This window comes from Pelodiscus sinensis, chromosome 5, assembly GCF_052426305.1.
Source record: "Pelodiscus sinensis isolate ZL-2025 chromosome 5, ASM5242630v1, whole genome shotgun sequence".
NCBI classification, from domain to species: Eukaryota; Metazoa; Chordata; order Testudines; family Trionychidae; genus Pelodiscus; species Pelodiscus sinensis.
Genome location: NC_143056.1, coordinates 113,148,812 through 113,169,811, shown reverse-complemented (window position 1 = coordinate 113,169,811; position 21,000 = coordinate 113,148,812). Strand labels below are relative to the sequence as shown.

The 21,000-nt window shown below is 40.0% G+C and overlaps 1 protein-coding gene across 1 annotated transcript in view; it reads right to left on the bottom strand.

Annotated features, from left to right (window-relative positions):
- Positions 1-1,226: 1,226 nt before the first annotated feature.
- Positions 1,227-21,000, bottom strand: part of OTOG (otogelin) — a 177,817-nt gene continuing 158,043 nt past the window's right edge. Inside the window, exons 50-56 of the mRNA XM_075928087.2 lie at positions 20,448-20,523; positions 18,180-18,358; positions 16,792-16,896; positions 16,348-16,467; positions 14,111-14,156; positions 4,031-4,110; positions 1,227-2,836 (exon numbers count right to left, since the gene is read on the bottom strand). Coding sequence (XP_075784202.2) covers positions 2,636-2,836; positions 4,031-4,110; positions 14,111-14,156; positions 16,348-16,467; positions 16,792-16,896; positions 18,180-18,358; positions 20,448-20,523 — 807 coding nt within the window. The 3' untranslated portion in view covers positions 1,227-2,635. The remainder of the gene's footprint in view (positions 2,837-4,030; positions 4,111-14,110; positions 14,157-16,347; positions 16,468-16,791; positions 16,897-18,179; positions 18,359-20,447; positions 20,524-21,000) is intronic.

Genomic DNA, 21,000 nt, shown 5'->3' with positions numbered 1-21,000 from the left:
TCTTTCCGTTTGCTTTTCTCGGCGTAAGCCGCATGTTTACAAAATCGGACACAGGAACTTAGCACGACATTTATTACTTTGCTTTGTCTAAACAAGGGGAAGAGATGACAGAAAGTTCGATTCCTGTTTACAGATGTGCTCAGATTTTGAGCTTTTACTGTAGCTGTAGCATCTCTCAGATTTTAATTCCCTTTCTCAGTTCCTTTAACTGCAGATCTTTAGACAGCCAGTGCTGTTCCAGTTCCTTTTATGACTTCGTCCTGCACTACTGAAGGCAATGGGCATTTTGGCATTGAATTCAATTGGATCAGAATTGGGCCTTCAGTCACCCCACTTTTTTAACACTGAAGGCTTAGTGATCACCATTTCATAGCTAGTAGATGTGTCCCTTGATGGAGAAAGGCAATTTTCCTTTGTCTATCAATGTTTCTTCTTTGCCACTAGATGTTAAGTGAGGGTGTATGATCTTGAGGTGGAAGCACTTGCTGTGCAAAGGTTTTTCTAGGAAAGTCACTTTTCTTACCTGTGATTCAATTCCCACTCTTCTGTTTCTCTGTTGTATTGACTGCTTGCAATCTGTATCTGTCTTACATATTTGGAAAGTAGATATGTAGGGCAGGGAATGTTCCACTACAATGGAAGTTAAAAAGAATTGCTCCATCCTTAATAAGTGAAGCATTAAAGGAATTGATTGTACTACTGTACTGTTGTATTGAAAGAATGTTTCTCTGTTTGTTTCGGGTAGCATTTACTCATTATAATAATTCAATATTGTTTCACAGTTTGGGAATAATTTATTTTTGAAGGAACTATTCAAAGATAGGTCCATCACAGACAGCTTTGTCTCTCTAGAATACGGGACCATCTATTGCTGAGGATCAGGGGACAAGTCATCTTATGATATGAGTGAGAAGCAAGGATTTATTTTTATTTTGAATAAAATGTGAAATTTTTGAAATCTGAATTTTTTGGGATGAAAATATGTTTGAACAATTTAGAACAGGAAGAAAGCATTTTCATGAAAGTGTTGTTTAAAAACAGAATTTAAACTCTTCTCTTCTACAGCTTGGTATCAGACCATCAGACGCTTGGACTATTAATATTAGCTTCAGTAAAAAAATAAATAAATTGTGAGTACTTTTGAAACAAAAATGTAAGTACATATGCTATAAAGTTAAGCAGTTGTTGATATTAATAAGAAAAGAAGTAGTAACAAAATAAGCCTTCCTGTTGTTTATTAGATTTTATAGGAATGACATGTACAGCATATAAAAAGTATAAAATAGCAAAATAACAAAAATGTTCATGTGATGAATGTTTTGTTAAAACCATTCATTGGATTAACAGCAAAAACCAGCTTTTTACAATTTATTATGCAACAATACACTTCTAGTTTTTAGTTCCTAAGCTTAAAATCTTAGCAGCTCTTGTAGCTTTACTTCTTAAAATTAAAGCAATTGGAATTTTACTGTGTTCAGATGGCATGGTGAGGGTTGGTGAACAAAATATTTGGTTTTGTTATATCAAAAATATCAATTACTGCAAGTTTTAAAAGCAATTTTGTGAACATTGTACTTGGTAATTTGAACATTTTGCAACACAAAAAATATCATTGGACATAGGAAGTCAATTTTTATTGACTTATAATTTCTCTTTGTTAAAATATACATGGGACCAATTATAATTTTGATTTTCTTTTGTCTTTATGAAAATGGCATATTCTTAAAAAGGTCACAGCTCAGTGTAAAGTTGATTCTCCTAAATAAACAGTATAAGACACATTTAACTTGTGGTATGCTTTAGAAGACAAGGGTTTGTTTAGATAAAGTGCATCTATATAACTGTAATGGGAAATTTATTTTTTCATTGATAAACTTGTATGTTTTCAGTTTACATCATACAGTGGATATGTTGGATAAATCTAATACCTATATCTAAACTGGATAACCTAAAAAAATCTGTATTTCTTCTACATTACACATCTAACATAATGGCTTAATACTACAATGTAAAATACATTAGAAAAATCAAAACTTATTACCAGGGAATATTATATATACAATTACCAGTTTTGAAAATCTTCTCTGGTAAAAATTTCTATAATTTAATTACTCATGCATGCCCTATTTGCAATATCAATTTGATTTAAACTGAATATTTTTTAATATCGTCCATATAATGTTCTTCCATAGTCATCAAGCACTATTGTGACACGCTTAAGATCTTATACCACTGCCAAGACAGCTTATATATTAGGTATTTAAAACAGTTTTGGGTGGCTTTCAAAGAATGGATCAAACCTCCAGAAATAAAATATAAAGCATTATTCCTCTGATTGTCTCTTTTCAAGGAAATCTCTTTCCTTTTTATGTTGGCACATATCACAAGAACTCTTGAGATGATTCCCAGAAGTGAACATTATAATAATTTTAGAAAGGGATGATGCAAATCCATTATTTCGAAATGCAGAAGAGTCCAAAACAGCTATGCTTCTTAATATTAAACAATGATACTATTCAGTGGATGGATAACTTACTTTCTAAGGAAAAGATGTAAAAGATATCTTTATCATACTGAGAATAATTGTATATCTTCCAAAGAGTGACTCACTGGGTGCTCTTTTTGTAATGCTGTCTCAAGACCATTGGCAAGAACAGTCTGTAGGTTCTTGGATTGAATAGTTGACCCATGTTGAGTTGCCACTGCAGTACAATTGCACAGTTCGTCTTTGTAACCCAAGTTCCCTGCAGCATTTGCAGAATCTTGCATATGTGTTGATGTTGTAGTTATAAATGCTAGCAGAAGGGCATTTTCCATCACATGAAACAATGTTTACCTGTTAAATGAACATTTTAAAAGGATCATTGCTTTTAAATGACTAAAACACCCTAATTTGGGATTTTCAGACGCCAAAGGAAATTTAATGGAAGCTCAACGGCAAACTACCTTATACTCCTTTTAAAACCTCATCCAATGTGAATAATAATATGATTCAGCGAGGCCCACATTTTATTCTCACGGACATCAATAGGAATTTTTCCATTGATTTCCAAAAGACTGATTGGGTCAGCAAGCAACATACTCAGCTCCAACAACATGATTTCTGAGGTTTCATTTCGAAGACTTCACAATATTAATTTGGCCGATGCACAACAATGGCTATTTCTTTGCTACATTAGGGAGCAATGTTCTGGAAAAGAAATACTCCCTAGGAAAACTGAAGAACTTTACTCCAATACTGGAGCAGGCACTTACTATAACATTCCCTGCGTGATTCCTTTGTGTCCATGGGCCATCCCTTCTATTCTGAACTGGAAGGGACCTTGAGAGGCCATCAAGTCCAGTTCCCTGCCCTCATAGCATCAACCAGATGATCCCTGACAGGTGTCTGTCTGACCTGCTCTTGAATATCTCCAGTAATGGAGATTCCACAATTTTGCTAGGAAATTTATTCCAGTGTTAAACCACTGACAGTTAGGAAGTTTTTCCTAATGTCCAAACTAAACCTCCAATGTTGGATTTTAAGTCCATTGCTTCTTGTCCTATCATCAGAGGTTAAAGAGAATATTTTTTCTCCCTCCTTCTTGGAGCAACCTTTAAGATATCATGTCCCTACCCAGTCTTCTCTTTTCCAAACTAAATAAACCCAATTCTTTCAGTCTTTCCTCATAGGTTGTGGTGTTTTATCTCCTATAAAGTGCTATACACCTTCAATTCCTATTAACTTCAGTAGTAGACAAATGCTCAATGCTTTGCAGATTTGAATCTGTATTTCCCATTCTAAAGATACAGCATAAGTGGTATTTGAGATACTACTGCATTGTAACGAATAGTAAATATTGACTTTTTAAACTGATGACCACTGCACGTGAGCCACTGCAGATCTGTCTGTGATACAGGCCAATTTCAGCCCTTATGCTGAGTCAGAAAGAGAATGCATACAATGACAGAGTTAAATTCCCATCATGTCTTTTCTCATTTCCACCTTTCCTTATTTTTTCCATTGAAACAAATTATGATAGTTACTTACGGGTGTGTTACTTCTGCAGTCATTCTTGCGGATAGTCATTCTAACAGTCACTTTTTTACAAAATTTCCCATCTTCTTTACCTGCAAAATGTACATTGATTGTAAAATAATAGCTAATAATTCTAAATATTTCAGAAATAGCAACATTCCTATAAGTGTGATGGGCTAAAAGGATACCAAAAAAAAAAAAAAAAAGATATAAAGAGTATACCACAACATATACCAAAATCTCTTTGACAAAGCTATATAAACTGTAATTTGTATTTAAATTTTGGTTTTAAAATCTATAATTACAATATTTGATGTAATTTCCACTGTATCTTATGCATTCAACTATATTTCCAATGCATTTATTCCATATATATACATTTTTAAGGACAAAATCCATAAACCACTTAAGCAGTATTATAGCCTCTGTCATTCTGAAAATGCATTACTTCTAGTACATTGTTTTCTGAACATGAAATGAAGTAACCATTCCTTTGAGAAGACTATTGATGGTACTTTTAAATACATTTTCTGCCTTATAATTGTTTGATAGTTTTATTTCATCAAGGTTGCAACTTTTGGTAATAAACACCTTACAACACAGGAATTTGCCAACTACGAAGGGCTTAGGAGAAGCTCTGTGTTTTCATACTTTCTGTGTAAAGAAACAGAAAAGCATCCCTTAATAACAAGATAAAATACTCAATTCCAATTTGATCCGTATTTTAATTTTTACTAAAAAGATACAAAACATGTAGATATATTTTAAAATATCTATTTATACACACACACACACGCACGCACACACTGAACAAAGTGTTAAACATAATTAAAGGGGGGAATATTGAATAGTTGAAGAAGAGCTAGATCACGCAGCAAGCTGAGTCATTTCAGGAATGAACTAATAGCATCTGAATGCAAAAAAAAAAAAAAAAAAAAGATCTTCCTGCTGGAGAACCCACATCACAAAGAAGATCTATAAGAGAAATCACACGTCCCTTCTATTTGTTGGACTATTGTAGTTTTATGGCACCTATACTGTGTTATTTACAGAGTCATATTATAGAATGCTTAGGTCTAAATACATAAACAGATTTTGACACCTAACTGCCACTTTAGGTGCCTAAACCCAAAATTTACCTCCGAGCCCCAGCCCAGCAGTCATATAACTATTAGAACATAAATTTCCACAGTAGTGAAATTTCCAATGAAAGGTCCCCATGGCACCTAAAAATCTACCGGCAAGCATACACACAGCCACCTAAATCCTGACTCCTGGCTCCTATTTCATAACTAAGACCTGGAAATTAGGTAATCACTAAACCTAATCCAGGAGGCATTCTCAGAGAGTCGGACCTACACAAAATACAACAGCTGGAGGGGTGCTTGGTGTACCTCTTGTAACAGGGGTGGCAATAACCAGCCCATGGGCAAGACATGGTTTGCCATGATTAAACACTGGTGGGCTGCCAGACACTTTGTTTACCTGAGCGTCCATCGGTATGGCTGCTCCCAGCGGCTGCGATTCACTATTCCCTGACAATGGGAGTTGCAGGAAATGGCATGGGCCAGCCACTATAACCATGAAAAGACCCAAGCCCTGTTACAATGACTATTTTGGTTATACAAAATAAATAGCTTCAACAAGAGAGACTGAGACAGGGCCACCTCAGAATATCCCATAGCTCAGTGGTTAAGGCAGGGATCTCAAACTCTTGACCCACGGGCCAATCCCTGCCACAGCAAGTGACCAATCTGGCCCAGGACTCTTTGTGAGTAGGGGGGGCAGGGCTGTCGATTATTGGCCCTCCAAACCCCATCCCTTCCTGCCATCGTCCCGCCCTCTCCCTCCCATGGCAACCCGCCCTCCAAGAATCACTGGGGCAACCTCTCGCAGTGCGGTGGCAGCGGTCAAGCCCCTGCACACTCCCCTTGATGGCAGGAGCCATGAGGGAAATGGAGCACATTGAGCAGACTCACTTGCTCCATTTCCTCACAGCTCTTGCCATCACCAGGTGTCGTTATCCATGCTGTTTCCTGGAGCTCCCATTGGTTGGCAACTGCGATCCATGGCTAATGGGAGCTTCAATTGCCCATACCTGCGGAAGCACAGGTAAATATAACAGTAGAGGCACACCAGAGGTTAATCCTGGTGAACTGCCACTGTTTTATTGCCCAACCATGAACTAGCCCTTAGGCCTCATAATACTCTCATCTTATACATCAATGCTGCCTTTCATCTCAAAACTCAGGATAAAACTCTTAATATTATTATTCACAGGAAAAGAAAGACAAATTTGGTTTGCCCAAAATCATGGTTTATGTCATGGCAAAGACGGGGTTAGAATATGAATCCTAGTGCTCAGTTATGTGCTCTCACCACTAGGAAATACTTCTTCTTTAAGAAATGCAAATTTAAGTTTTGAAAGACAATTGACACCAAGTACAGCAGGGTTTTTTAGAATGTGGATTTTTTTCTAAGAGGATTATTTCCTCCTCTTCATTTTCCAGTAGAAAATAGCTATTGACTACTGTAAAAGAATCAATACATTGTATCGTGGGTAGGATAAAAACACATTGAATAGGCATGCAATTAGCCCACTAGGACTGTCAAACAGAGAAGAGATAAAACAACATTTTAAAAAGAAACAACTCACCGTTATTTATTTTGTCTGCAAGGAAGTGGTCACTGACCAAATGAATAATATCCCAAAATCGCCAGTTATATTCTTGCCCTTTGTTTCTCTTAGCACACAGTAGTTGATGCTCAGGATGGGAAATTCTTGAGATATAATTATGGCTATGAGTTAATCTTGGCTGCTCTGCAAGTGTGACACTTCTTGGGAACAAGTACAGAATGCAGTGTATTTGCATGCATGTGTTGATGGTTCTTAGTAACACTTATTGACAGACATACATAGTTTTCCTTCAAACAACTTTCATATATATAGCATATGACATTGTAGGTAACTATATGTACTGTAATGAGATTGCTTTGTATATTTTGTTTGGTTGAAACACGATGTTTGAGTGCCTCCAATAGATTCATGGGTCCTCTGTAACTATATATACTATAATATGTACTGTAACATTACTGAGGGCCACATTCTGCTCATTTATCTGGGTATGACTACAGATGAATGACACAGACATCAGTAGAATTTTTCCAGACTGACATCAGTGTAATTTGGTGCAGAATCTGGCCTTCAGTGAAGTTACAGCACATATCATCATGTATATAGTTACAGTCAATCCTTTGTTAGGTAGCAAAGTGTACTTGTGTTTTCACAAGATGCAAGTAGTGAAGATTGGCATTAATTCCATGTGTTGTAAGGCAGATTTTTACCATTGTTACTGTCTGTCTCCAATTATTATGGTATATATTTCCCATAGACTGTCCTGATTACAATATACTAGAAAATATGAGCTGCTTCTTGAACATATGCCACTAAATGCCATATAATCTTCTAAAGAGTTATTTGAATAGCAAGCTTTAATGGGCAAAGCAATTAGTCTTTATGTTCTACAGCAGTGGTGCGCAACCCATGGGTCGCAACCCCCAAGGGGGTCACAGATGTCTTCCTGGGGGATTGCCATAGCGGTGGGCATAAGCCCCAGCCGCCTGGATCTAAGTGCCGTGGGGCCACCAATGGCTGGGCCAGCCCCTGGCTGGCCAGATTTAAGCGCCGTGCCGCCACACTGCTCAAATTACCTTGGGGGTCACAACAGAGTACAATAAAATATGGGGGTCGTGGTTGAAAAAAGGTTGTGCACCACTGTTCTACAGCACTATAAACAATAGGATTAGTCAACTTTTTAAATGTAGCAAAACACATGCAGCAAACTAAACACTATGCAAATGCTTACTACCAACAGTACATTGTTGGCTAACAACAATGCACTGCCCATACAGTGCATAAAGAAAAAACAAAAACAAAACACAGGTGAGCCATTCTGAACAATAAGAAGTTAATACTATGGTGCAGCTTTTAAACATGATTTGATGACATGAGGCCTGATGCTCCTATCAGGGAGTACATCGTTGGAAATCAACAATGGTGCTGGTTGACTTGTTGCTACTGATTTCCAATAAAAAGTACCTGCATTACAGGTAGCCCTAGCTGTAGGAGGGCCTGGGCTAACAGGAAATGGGAACAACAATGACATTCTGGAACCTGGTAAAAATATTACATTTTGAACAAGTTACACATAAAAGAAATGGGGTCCCTCTATCCTTAGTCAACATTTTATGGTCAGACCCACTCATGTTTGAAAAGGGTACTTAGAAAAAGGAAAATAACTGAAAATGTAATTATGTTGTCTATGATACAGTAGTTATTAAATATAAAACATCTTGAAAATAAAAGTAAGGGTAGGAGGAACTGAATATTGCTTAGATACTTGTGATTTGTTTTTAGTTAGTATTCACCCCTCATTTACCTTAATTGTAACTCCGATGACCTCAGTGAAACATTCGATTTTATTAAAGGACAATGTTTAAACTACAGTTTTACTACAAAAATTAAAGAGCAAAATCACAGTGACTCATCAGGACACGGTATTTCAAATGAAGACAAGATGCTAGTGACCTTATTCATTAAATGTCTTCTGATGTTATGACTGATCATGAAATTCTTATTACTACAAGTTTTTACATTCAATCTGGGCCATATGATTTTACAGTAAATGCTGGATCAACAAGCTTATACAGATATAAAAATCGGTTGCATTAAAATACTAATTATGAATTTATTTTTATCCACTGAAAAATATGAACAAATATTACACATTGTACATGCAAATGTCAAAAGATGTGGCATTATTTGCTGGCTAGATTTTGTTTCAAAAAATTAAGCCCTGAAGGAATGGTTCTGTTTTGCCTAAGTCTACAACATTTTAGCCTTTCTGGAAATATAATATCAAGTGATTTTACCAGTCATCAAGAAACAACATGGCTTTTTTTTAAAGGCTTGTGAAAAGACTGCTTGTCCATTAGCTGACTTAAATGACAGCAAGTGACCTGAGATATAAGGTCAGGGGAGAGAAGGGCAGTTGGAAAGATTGATTAGAGTACAGAGCTGGGGGGGGGGGAGGGGGGAACGTATTTCAGAACCAGGGACAAGTGTCTGTAACAGATTTCTGACATGCAAAGGATAGAGCCCATCAAGACAAAAGACACCAAGAGCCTTTTTCCTCTTCCCCTAGTTAACAATAATGTTGGCAGAAGAATCTGATCTTCCCTACAGTGCTTTCCAGCCACCACTACCCCAGAACTGTAATAGTTAGAAACACAAGGAACCTTATCCAGCTATCCAACTCCTGCTGTAGCAGCTCTTCAGCTGGTAACTCCTGTGCGGGAAGAGAAAAGGATTGAAATCCAAGGAGGGCAGTACAGGGAGGCAACGAAGTAACCTTCTGCCACTACCAAAGATTTCTGTGTTTCTCTTCCATGGAGCAGGTTTGTGGCTCCTTCATTCTCCCCCATCAGCACCCCGAGCCCCGGCACACTTAATCCCGGCTATCATCAGAATTGATTATGCTGATGTGTGGGACTCTCATTTCTCTTCTTCTATGTAGGTCTGGTAGTACCATTTGCTATTGTGGTTGCCTGACATCCCATAACACCACCTTATTCTCAGTTGCCTATAACTTTGCCAAACATTAATGATTTGTACTGCATTTGCCTTGCCAGGTGTCTGTGTCAGCCTGAAGGTTTTTTTGAAATATTGAGACAAAAAGTTCAATGATTTCTGAGAATGGAGCTAAAGAAAAATACCTGGTTTTGCCCATGTTAAAAGGTCTACTGACATTTTTTTAAAAGGCTCTAAAAATCCTCAGGCTTTGGGTGAGAAGGTCAAAATTTGGCAGGGCAGTGGCCTTTGGCTATCCTGATGAAAATCTGCTTGCATCTGGTTGTTTTAAGCCTTTGAAAAACTGCAGTTCCCACATAGCAAAGCTTGCTTAGATTTTTGTGGCTGAATTCCCTCAGGATTCCAGCCACATGAGGCAGGACTTCCTTTGCAATTGCAGCTCTGTGCTGCTACAGGCCGTGCTGAGTCTGGGTACAGTCACCAAACTGAGAGCAGGGGGACAATCTCTCCTATGCTCTCAATGACCTTCCCCTGCTGGGCTCAGGCAATGTCGAGGAAGAATCTGCCTGATTTTAATATGGCAGGGACAAGAGCCCAATCTGCATGAGAGGCAGGAAAAGTGGATTGGGACAAGGATCCTCGAGAGGATGCGGGTGGAAACTGATGCTAGCAGAGAAGGGGAGAGGAAAAGTGGTACTGGGACAGAAAGGGAGATAAGGACTGGGATTTGGAGCCTGCTGAGACGACTGGGTTTAGGAGGGTAGAATGGAACGGAAATCCAGGGAGGTGAGATGGGGACTGTTTGGACAGGGGAACCAGTAGGAGTGAGAATGAGATCAGATGAGTAGCCAGGGAGGGTGACTGGAATTGAGAGCTAGTGGAGTGAGAGTGATGGAGGTGAGGGGGGAGTGGAGACAGACCTGACAAAGACACAAAGTGTGTGAGGAGAACTGGGTTTGTCTGGGCAGAGAGACTGGGACAAGAGGATGGGGGAATGAACACAGAGTGAATAAAGAACGAGGGAGGGAATGAGTCAGTGGTGATTGGAAACAGCTGCTAAAGGTCAGGATGGTGGGGGGGCGGGAGAGAAAGAGAGAGATCACACCAGGGGTCAGGATAGGGGTGGAGCAGGGAGATGGACTGGCTGGGCAAAGATCCTGGGGACTAGAGCTGGAATTTAGAAGTGGCTGGGTAAGGCGCCTGAGATTGGAGGCCAGAGACTGTATGGGGAGTCCATATGGATGAGACTAGGACTTGCCGGGCAAGGAGACCGAGACTGGACTGAGGAGCCTGAGGAGCGGAGGCAGAGACTGCCAAGGTTTGGAGAACATGACTGGGAGGAGCAGTGTGATGCAGGGAAGACAAGACAGGGACAGGTTGGAGGGGAGGTGGCTGAAGGGATCAAGCTTGGGGGAATGGTCAAAAGAGTCTGTGCCCTCTGGAGTACACTCCCCTCCAGAGCCTATAATGGAATCCACAATTCCTGGGGCTCACCATTTCTGAGAATGGAGCTAGGGTCTGAGCCCCAGTGGCAAAGCATCCCACCCCCTCTAGTGATGGTCCACACACAGAAGATGACAATCTACTGTGTAGTTCAAGAGCAGAGATCTAGGTGGTAGCTCCAAAGGTTTCAAGCCTGCTGTGTCGATATGATGCCATACAATGGAATTGCTAATAACCTTCCATTCCGGCTCTGGAGAGGCGTGTGCTCCAGGGGGCACAGACTCTTCGGCTCAGTTGCTGGGGGTACCTTTCCCAGATCTGAAGAAGAGCTCTGTGTGGCTCTGAAGCTTGCCTCATCCTCAGAAACTGGTTCAGTAAAACACACTTCCTCTCATACCCTGTGAAGACACTATGGTGTTCTTCAGAATGTATTCTGGACAATTTAGCTAAGTATGCAGCTTCGTTAAAAGTCAATTACTTCAAAATTCTGTGAATTTACAATTTCCATTGCATCCTTAAAACCTGTTCCTAACAAACTGAATGAGATGCTTTGCAATAAATGTGTGGTACTGTTAAATTATAACATGTAATTGTGCTCTAGAGAAAGAAGACTTGAGAATTCTCGGATACTGTGCTGATCTATGAGATCATGTAAGCATGAATGAGCTGAGTGTTGTTAAATGGAATTCATGTAGTCATGGGAAAATCTCTTTTTATTGCCTTATCTCAGGGCTAGAATTAATTGTATTTAACTGCTATCCTGTAAAATATAAATACCACCAGATTTCCCTCTCCTCTTTTTTAATCAATAATTTTCCTTCTCAGAAAAACAGATAATTAGTTTCTAATTTAAAAAAAAGCAAAGTAAGGATAGAGAAAAAGAGATCAAATGTTTATGTTTATATAGTAAAATCTAAAATAACCCTACATAATATAAATCAACACCATGTTTGGAGGGAAACATTACTGTTTATTGTAATATTTCTTATGTCCCTGTAAGCAATTACATGTGATACAGACAGTTAGCTAATGTTTGTGCAGTACCTTTCATATGTGTAGTCCCCTTACTAAAGGGGCCTCTGTTTTATTCTGAAAAGACCCTGTGTGCTACAATCCAGACTACAATTCCCATGAGCCCTTGGAACAAAAGAGGTAGGAGGGACTCTTGTGAGAGAGAGGAGGCTCTCTCCATGTGCTTGAAGAAGAGGCCTAGCAGTCTGGGACTCTGCCTTGCAGTTTGGAACCAAAGGGGGAGCCAGGCTGCTGCCAAGGACATTGACCCAGTGCAGGGGCTGTTGGAGTGCAGCTTTTACATGCCTGTTGGAACTGGGAGTTAGCAGGCTGCTTCCTATAGGCACAGCATGAGGCAGTAAGTTTGGGCCTTGCTGGAAGGGTGCTGCCTGGGACAGAGCTGCTGTTTAGCCTGGACCAAATCCTCACTACAGCTGCAACATCAGCGCGCCAATGCAAGCAAGTGTCTGGGACTGAGTCTAAGGGTGTGCACGCTCTGGGGTGGAGTAACTGTTGTCTAGTTATATAAGCTTCAGTTATTGTTATGTGTTTTGTTAATGCTATTCCTTGCTAATCTGTTAATCCCTGTTTAGTTAAGTAAAGATGGTTTATTTTAAAGTATTCTATTAGATGTATATGATTTGTAGTTGTTCTGGAGTTAGATCCAGCTTTATGTTGGAATGAGTATATTCCTGGAGGCTCTCAAGGCACCAGTGTGTGTACAAGGCCAGCCAGGTGGAGGCACCACCACTTTACATTCATTGCCAGCAAGGGACTGCAGCAAGGGGGTGGATAGGGCTTTCCCCAGCTAAACACCATCACCACTGGGGTACTCAGGATCTCTTTTGGGTTAAAACACCAGGTGCCCAGGCACACCTGTGAGTGTGACCTGCTCCCCAGTAACCCGGGGAGGAAAAAGGGGGTTACATATGTAACGTACCATTGAAGTGAAAGAGATGCTTTACACACCTTAGAAGTCACTGCCTTAAGTTTCATGATTGTATTCTACCTTCCAAGCAGTTGGGGAACTTTACTGAAGCAGAAAGAAAAAATATTTATTCTTCAAAATAAAGATTAAAGCTTCTAAGATATAGAACATTTCTTTCACTTCTGTTGTACTTTACATGTGCAAGGTGCTGCATAAACGTTAGCCAACTGAGTCTCTCGATGTTCTGGGGTGTTTGCTTGCTTAAACACTACTGTGAGGGTGATCCTCTTCATTTTAAAGATGAAAAAGCAGAGATAGAAAAGGCAATGGCCATATTATGCCAACCTGGCTCACGTGGATTATTAGTTCAACACCTTAGTCCACAAGTAGTTGAATTCATTTCTGTGGAGCTACTAGATGTGTGTGGCACTGTGCAGTGTCAGTAAAGTGGAGAGCTCAGGGTAGATTTTAGGATTTGCTATCTTCTAACCTGTTAATCAGCCTCCCAAGATATACAGTCTCTCATAACGGTAATCTACATAGCACATGACTCCTCAAACTCCATTTTAGTCTAGTCATTTGCATATGAATTGTAAAATAAGTTTAAATAATATTTGCTATAAACATCCATTTATTTTACCCATATTCAAATTTATATTCATTTAATTTTTTTCTGGAATGAAGAGAGGATTTAAAAATTATGTTAAAGGAAACACAGAGAGTTTTATTAAATGGTTGTGACTTACAAGTTCAGGCAAGAATACCTGAACAGATAAGAAACTGATCTGGAAGGATTAAAACAGAATTAAACATGCATTTGCAGATTAATTTAGAGAAGACTGATGCACTTCAAAACCATTAGGCCAAGTCCTAACGTCATTAGAGTCCATGGCAAACTATGGCATTGGATTTCATAAGTAAAATATTAGACAATACAATAGAGCTTGGGTCTGATCTCACTCCATTAGTTCCAGTCAATATAATCCTGAAAAGTACTAGAAAAGTCATCTTTCTTCTAGGATCAATGAGGTCAGAATCAAGCCATCATTCAACAGTAAGCCAGACTTGCTCCTACTACAATCACATTAAAATGGACTTTTTTGATTCCTGATTCACTCACATGTTTTGCAGCATCCGTCTAGAAAGGGCACGACATAACCTCCAACCTAAACAAAAACCAAAAACATCAGAATAATTTCTTTATCATAGCACCTACATATCAGTGTTATTGGACATGGCTTCCTTTGTTCTATACAGATCTACAATTCCATGCAGCCTCACTACTTTCAACGGGTGTGGATTAGAGAAGAAATTGACCTTAGATGATCTAACTTGAGTCTGTTAACACATGTGAATATATTCAGTGGCTGTCATTAAATATCATCATTCACCAATAGTTACCTCAGTGGTACCCGAACAGAATTCAGAACAGAAAACAACAGTGGGATCTCAGATTTTACCATGTGATTCTTGAACTTCACACATTCTTTATAGACCACAATTATAGTCACAGAAAATTAATCTTGAGTTAGTTCTCATAAAAAAGAATTCTCTGTTCAACAAAAGGCCCACTCTAGCCATAGCTCACTGACTATGACATCATAAAACGAAGCACCAATTGAAACAATGTAGCCCAGAAGCCACAGGTACCTCTCCAAATGTGGGTCTCCATCAGGTCTCTCACAAGGTGATCACTGACAAAACATTGAAACTTTCTGGCTGTCAAAAATTCCAAAAGATGAAAGAAGGAAGAAGACTTTTCTACTAAATTTATTTTGCTCTTAACCCTCTTTGCTCTTCCAATATTGCCATTTTAGGAGCTATAACAGAAAGTATCTTCTACCTATTGTGCCCCTTCCTATCAGCTAGGAAGAGGTATTACAGGTGCACAGTTCCTTTAAGACCCTTCCATTCACACCTCACCACACAATTGGGAGAAAACTATACAAGATCATTCCCTACAGTACATTTCCTTGGGTATGTCTACACTACCCCGCTAATCCGAACTAGCGGGGTAATGTATGCATACCGCACTTGCTAATGAAGCCCGGGATTTGAATTTCCCGGGCTTCATTAGCATAAGCGGGGAGCCGCCATTTTTAAATCCGCGCTGCTTCGAACCCCGTGTAGCGCGGCTACACGGGGCTCGAACTAGGTAGTTCGGACTAGGGTGCCTATTCCGAACTACCGGTACACCTCGTTTCACGAGGAGTAACGGTAGTTCGGAATAGGACCCTAGTCCGAACTACCTAGTTCGAGCCCCGTGTAGCCGCGCTACACGGGGTTCGAAGCAGTGGGGATTTAAAAATGGCGGCTCCCCGCTTATGCTAATGAAGCCCGGGAAATTCAAATCCCGGGCTTCATTAGCAAGTGCGGTATGCATACATTACCCCGCTAGTTCGAACTAGCGGGGTAGTGTAGACATACCCCTAGTTACTTTGTCCAGCCTAGTTTTATACATTCATGGTCTCCCCTCCTTTGTAAAACTATAAATCACAGCCTCATACATCTTGCTATAGGATGATTTTCCTGATATGCAACCTAAATTTTCCATCATTTTTATGCTAAATTGCCATATACGGTACAGCAGTTAGAAAAGAGAAGTCTATGACTCAGTGCCCCAAGCAGCCAGTACTCCAATTCTCCATCTGGGAGCCGACTAACAATAGCTTACCTGGGACCCATGAAATCCAGCTCCACCGTGAGGCTTCAGCCCTGGGGACTGATTGACAGAGTCCCAGAGTGACTGAATGACCCACTGGCCCCACTTAAGCCAACAGCAGGAACAGGAAGCTGTCTGAGCACCTGGGTTCCACTGTGCTCTAGACTGCGTGTTTCCTGCTCCTGTCTTGATTTCCTGGCTCCTGAGCTGGCTTAACAAATGGCAAATTATTTGTGGTTCCTCATCTCCAGTTTGTCTTCTGCCTCTGAACCTCTGCTTTGATGACCAGAGTAACTCTTGGCTCCTGTCTTCTGGCTATTGACTCTAGCTCTGACTAGGTCTAGTTGCCCATGACCTAACCATGACAATGATTAACCAAGAAGTGCCTGCAGGTTTGGACAGCTGTGTCAGGCTAAGCTTATTGTTACAAACTTGCTTGAAAGGGGGATACATCCTCTCAGAATATGCAGTGTCCATTACAGTTTTGTAGCCCAGATGGCTTGCTGACCCAGAAAATATGTAAAGTTTTTGTATAGTTAGAGCACTTAGTGCAGTCACAATTTTGTTTTGAAGGATCTAAGTTGAAACTATAATGTTTCCCCTTCTTGAGAGGATTAGAGGATTTAGAGCAGGCAAAAATAAAACTTCAAATGCAAATGAAAACCATGATGACAAAATAAACTCTAAACACTGACCTTCACACATTCAGTTTCGTTAAATGGTGGGCAGCTGATGGAAGATGTAATTAAAACAGGTCCTACTGCTGTGGTTGTGCAGTCATACTTGACACAGTTTGAAATCCAAGAGGTACCAGGCTGTATAAAAATTGTAAAATGTCACCATTACCAGAGCTTGGAACAAGACGTGATATTTTTATTTTTGAAAACAATTGCAATTAAACACAATCACAGCTGAATTAATGCAAACATACTTCCTGCAAAAATACAACTTAAATAGAACTTTAAAGCACAAAATTGTAGTGAAGATCACTCAAAAGTGTATTGTGATCTATTTCTGTGATACAGAAAAGAGCCTATTTTCTGTTTGGTTATACTTTTTTTTAAGAATCATCAATTCATTCTCTATTGTTAAAACATAAATAAAGCCAAATATGTCCCTCAATACACCTGGAAACTTACTTTAAAATTGGAGACTGTTCCATTGCTGAAAGTATGGACACAAGATACATTCTTACAGTGACCACAGCATGTTGTTAAATCTTTTGGAGGCTCATACACTTGATTCTGCAAAAATCAAACATGTTAGTCCTGCTATATAATAAGAGAGAGAGAGAGAGTAGATATTATAACTGTTTTTAACATCTAGATACCATGCCATGGGTTAGATTTTTCAGGATGGTATGACATTTTCAGAATTATTATTTTAAATTTCAGTATACAGCTTATATGCTCAGTTTTAAAAGATGTTGAGGGAGCTTGATCCAGCTTTCATAGCCATCAATGAGAAGAGACTGACTTTGAGAGATGAATTGGGCCCTTTGCAATTTTTAAATAGTGCATGTAACTGCTCATCCAATATTCAATGTGCATTGTAATCAATAGGTATTCAGGAAAATTCATATACTAAAGACATGGAGAAAGTTTTTTGCTGTGAATTAATTCACAGTATTTTGTACAAAGACAAGATGACACTTCGAATGTGTGTGGAGGACAGGAGGATACACAGTCCATTTTTACAGGATTTCCAGTCAAGTTTTTCTTAATTTTTATAAATATTCAGTGAGAGCCAATTTCTCGTTGGCATTTATGCACCAAAGAAGCAAAGGAGAAAGGAGAGGAGAAAGCTGGGTAGACATGTTCTATTTCTTCTCTATGAATTTATATCTCTCATCATTAGTGTTACACACAAGTATTGGCTCTTCTGAAACCAGAGATGTGCCCCAATTCTGATCACCCTTGCATTCTGTGGAAACTCAGATCCTTGTCTGAACTTTCAAGCTTGCTCCTACTTCAATACTATTACTACTACGACTACTACTACTAAAAACCTATATAAGCATCTCTGAGGAAGTTCAGCTCCAAATGTGGATCTGAACATTGTGGCAAAGGCTAATCCCAACTCATAGCATGGCTGTTCCACGTGTGCTCTATGAGTACAACTGAAAGGAGTTGTTCTGGGGAGAAGTCTAGGGTTGAAAAGTTAAATCTGCTTAATTCACCATGCATATGCTGTGATCCATCTAGTCTATATATCCCCAACTCATGTAGGTTACTTTTGCAAAAAATAGTGTACACAGGAAAGCGCTGCAGAGGCCTAGGACAGCCATCATAAAAGCACTGAGTTTGCAGTGTTAATTGGAGCCAGATTTTGACTTTGAGTTTGCATTATTATTAATAGTACATGGTTTTAAACAGAAGAGGTGCCCTAGACCGTTAAGGAAGGAGCTCATCATTGGTTAATCTCATTACCCCGTTCCTATTAATATTATCTGTTAACCAAAGAAAACTCATAGTTTATCCAACATTACCGAACACAATATGAATGTCTAAATTTCTGAATTTCTTACAGCTTCACACTTGATGACACAGTTTATCCAGGAGATATTTATCCGATAGTATTTGGTGGCAGGATCAATCATGTTTGTACAATAAGAAGTGTGGCAAATGCCATCCGGTGTGCGTTCCACAACTGTCTGTCCAGGATGCAGTACTCCTCTCTCGTTATTCAGACACACCTTGTCTCTCACTGCAACAGTATATACAATGATACAACACACTCACACCAATCACTTTGGTTTTACAGCTAAGCAAAACGGAATGTTTATTACAGAGTAACCTGCGTGACAAAGGCTAATGTGGTGTTTGATATCTCTTTTTTTAAAAAATGGGGAGTCAGATCCTCAACTGAAGGAAATTGGCATGGCTCCATTGACTTCAATACAGCAATACCAATTTACATTAGCTGAGAACTTAGCCCTATAGCTTTAATAAGAATCTTTAACTGCATTCATGACAGTCCCAAAACTGTACCTACAAAAGTCATGCCTGAGATGTAGAAATGGATAGAATATTCCATTAATAGGAGCCTTAAAATGACTATAGGCAAAAGGTGATACATTCAGTGCTTAATTTATCCCAGGGATAACTAAGAGCGAGACCCAGGACTTCTAGGATCAGCTGTTCATAGCCCCGGCACCACTGGTTATGAAAGCAAAAACAATGCTTGAACGCCAGTACCTAATTGGTTAAACCCCTGCACATCTTTCATTACACATTATGCACTACATAAGCTCCTCTGGCTGTGTACATCTGGGTGAAAGAGAAACACCTTGAAATGTATACCGTGGAGAAGAAATGCTGACATACAATCTTATTAAAGGCCATATCCAATGTGCTTCACACATATTGCAGACTGGAGATCTGCAGGAACTGAAAGCAGAGACTGTGACGGCACGTCAGGGACCCCCCCCCCCCCCGATCCTGCACCCCCGTAGTAGCCAGAACAGACTCCGCCATCCAGTAGAATAGAGAGGGTTTATTGCTTCTCCAGGATACAGCACAACATAGACGTGATGCCAGGGTGCCTCAGACCCCTTAGGGTAGGGGGTCCACGAGGAGTAACGGTAGTTCAAATTAAGATCTTTAATTCGAACTACCTACTCCGTGCCATGTGTAGCAGTGGGCACAGACTTCGGACTAAGGGGGATATAAAAATGGCGGTGCCTGGGAACATGCAAATGAAGCCCGGGATATTTAAATCCTGGGCTTCATTTGCAACTCCGCTTGCCCTAATTATCCTACCTAGCTCAAACTAACGAGCTAGTGTAGACATACCCTAACAGATTGTGTTTCGTGGGCAGTAGTGTGCTTTGCATCTGCCCTGTTTCTCTTTGAAACCGGACTGGATCAAAGTGAATTAACAAACAGTTAATGCATGTCAGCTGGGCGAATGCAGGCAGTAGTGCATGGCAGGCTAGCACAGGGTAGAATCACTCCTCAGCTTGCCAAGAACAAAATGTTTGTGTAGACACATACCTAGACTAGTAAGAACAACATGTCTTTGCCACAGGACAAATTGACTCTGTCCAGACAGGCACACACACCTGCAACCCCTTTGTAGTGGCTCACTGAATTCCTGCTCCTCAGAGCAGCATTACTTTGAGACCCTTCTGGCCCCATTTCTGAGATTGATTCTGCACAGCATTGAGCACTGCACATGTTTAGCTTGCAGTGCCTGGGCAGTGATCTCATACGGGATCAAGGAAACTACTCCAGGGCTTATGAATCTACTTTACATGTTTTGCTAGGCTGAGGCTAGTGCTCAGTGCTGCAGAACTGAATCCTGTGAGGGGAATCATGTTGCTAAATCAGCTGTTCATCCACATCTCATACTGCCTCCAGGCAATGCCCCCGAATGCCCTAGCTGGCTTGCCTGCTGTAAGAATTCCAGATACCCAACTATCCAGTTAGTGAGAGACCCTAACATATTCCCTCCGCATCTTCTACCTCATCCCACAACCGTAGGGGTACGTCTAGACTACATGCCAATGTCCCCAGAAGCATATAGATTAGGCTACCAGGCATAGGAAAACGAAGCGGCGATTTAAATAATCGCTGCTTCATTTAAATGTACATGGCTGCTGCGCTGAGCCGACAAACTGCTGATCAGCTGTTTGTCGGCTCAGCGCAGTAATCTGGACGCGCGGGTGTTGACATCAAAGGCATTTGTCGACCACCCAGGTATGCCTCAGAAGTGAATGGATGGTCCCTAATAGGTGGTCCCCCCCTTAGCACTGTTGGGATACATCTTTGATGCAAACTCTTTTCCTACTTACCACACTTGTACTTAGTACAGCCACAAACATTCTCTTTGCTGTTCTGAAACTGTTCATCTATCTGCAGCTTCTCCCCCTATCCATACAAAAGAAAAAGAGATTAAGTGATGTCACAAATAAGTGTTTGTCTGATTTTTCTCCTTTAAATTTTCACTTCAGGGCTAAGTAGCACAGTTAACACACTAACCTGGAATCTTTGTATCCGCAAGTCATCTAGAAACTGTGACTTACTACACATTTGTTTACTTTTCCAAATTGAGAATGATTATAACTGTCAGTATAAGAAGAGTTTGAAACTGAAGTGGAAAGGCTATGGCAGATCAAGACTGAAATGCAGTGTCACACCTCTTAAGGGAAGTCTGCCTACTGTATGAGCCATGTCTTTAGCTGAGAGAACTCCATTGATGTGAATGGAATTACACCAACAGGGAATATGGTCCTACATTTTACTTTGGCCAATTTTCTTTCCTATATACTAAGATTAGTTAATTCACCCCTTCCTTTCCTCATTCCAGATGTCTAAAAATAGCTTTATTGTTAGCTTTTTCTAAAT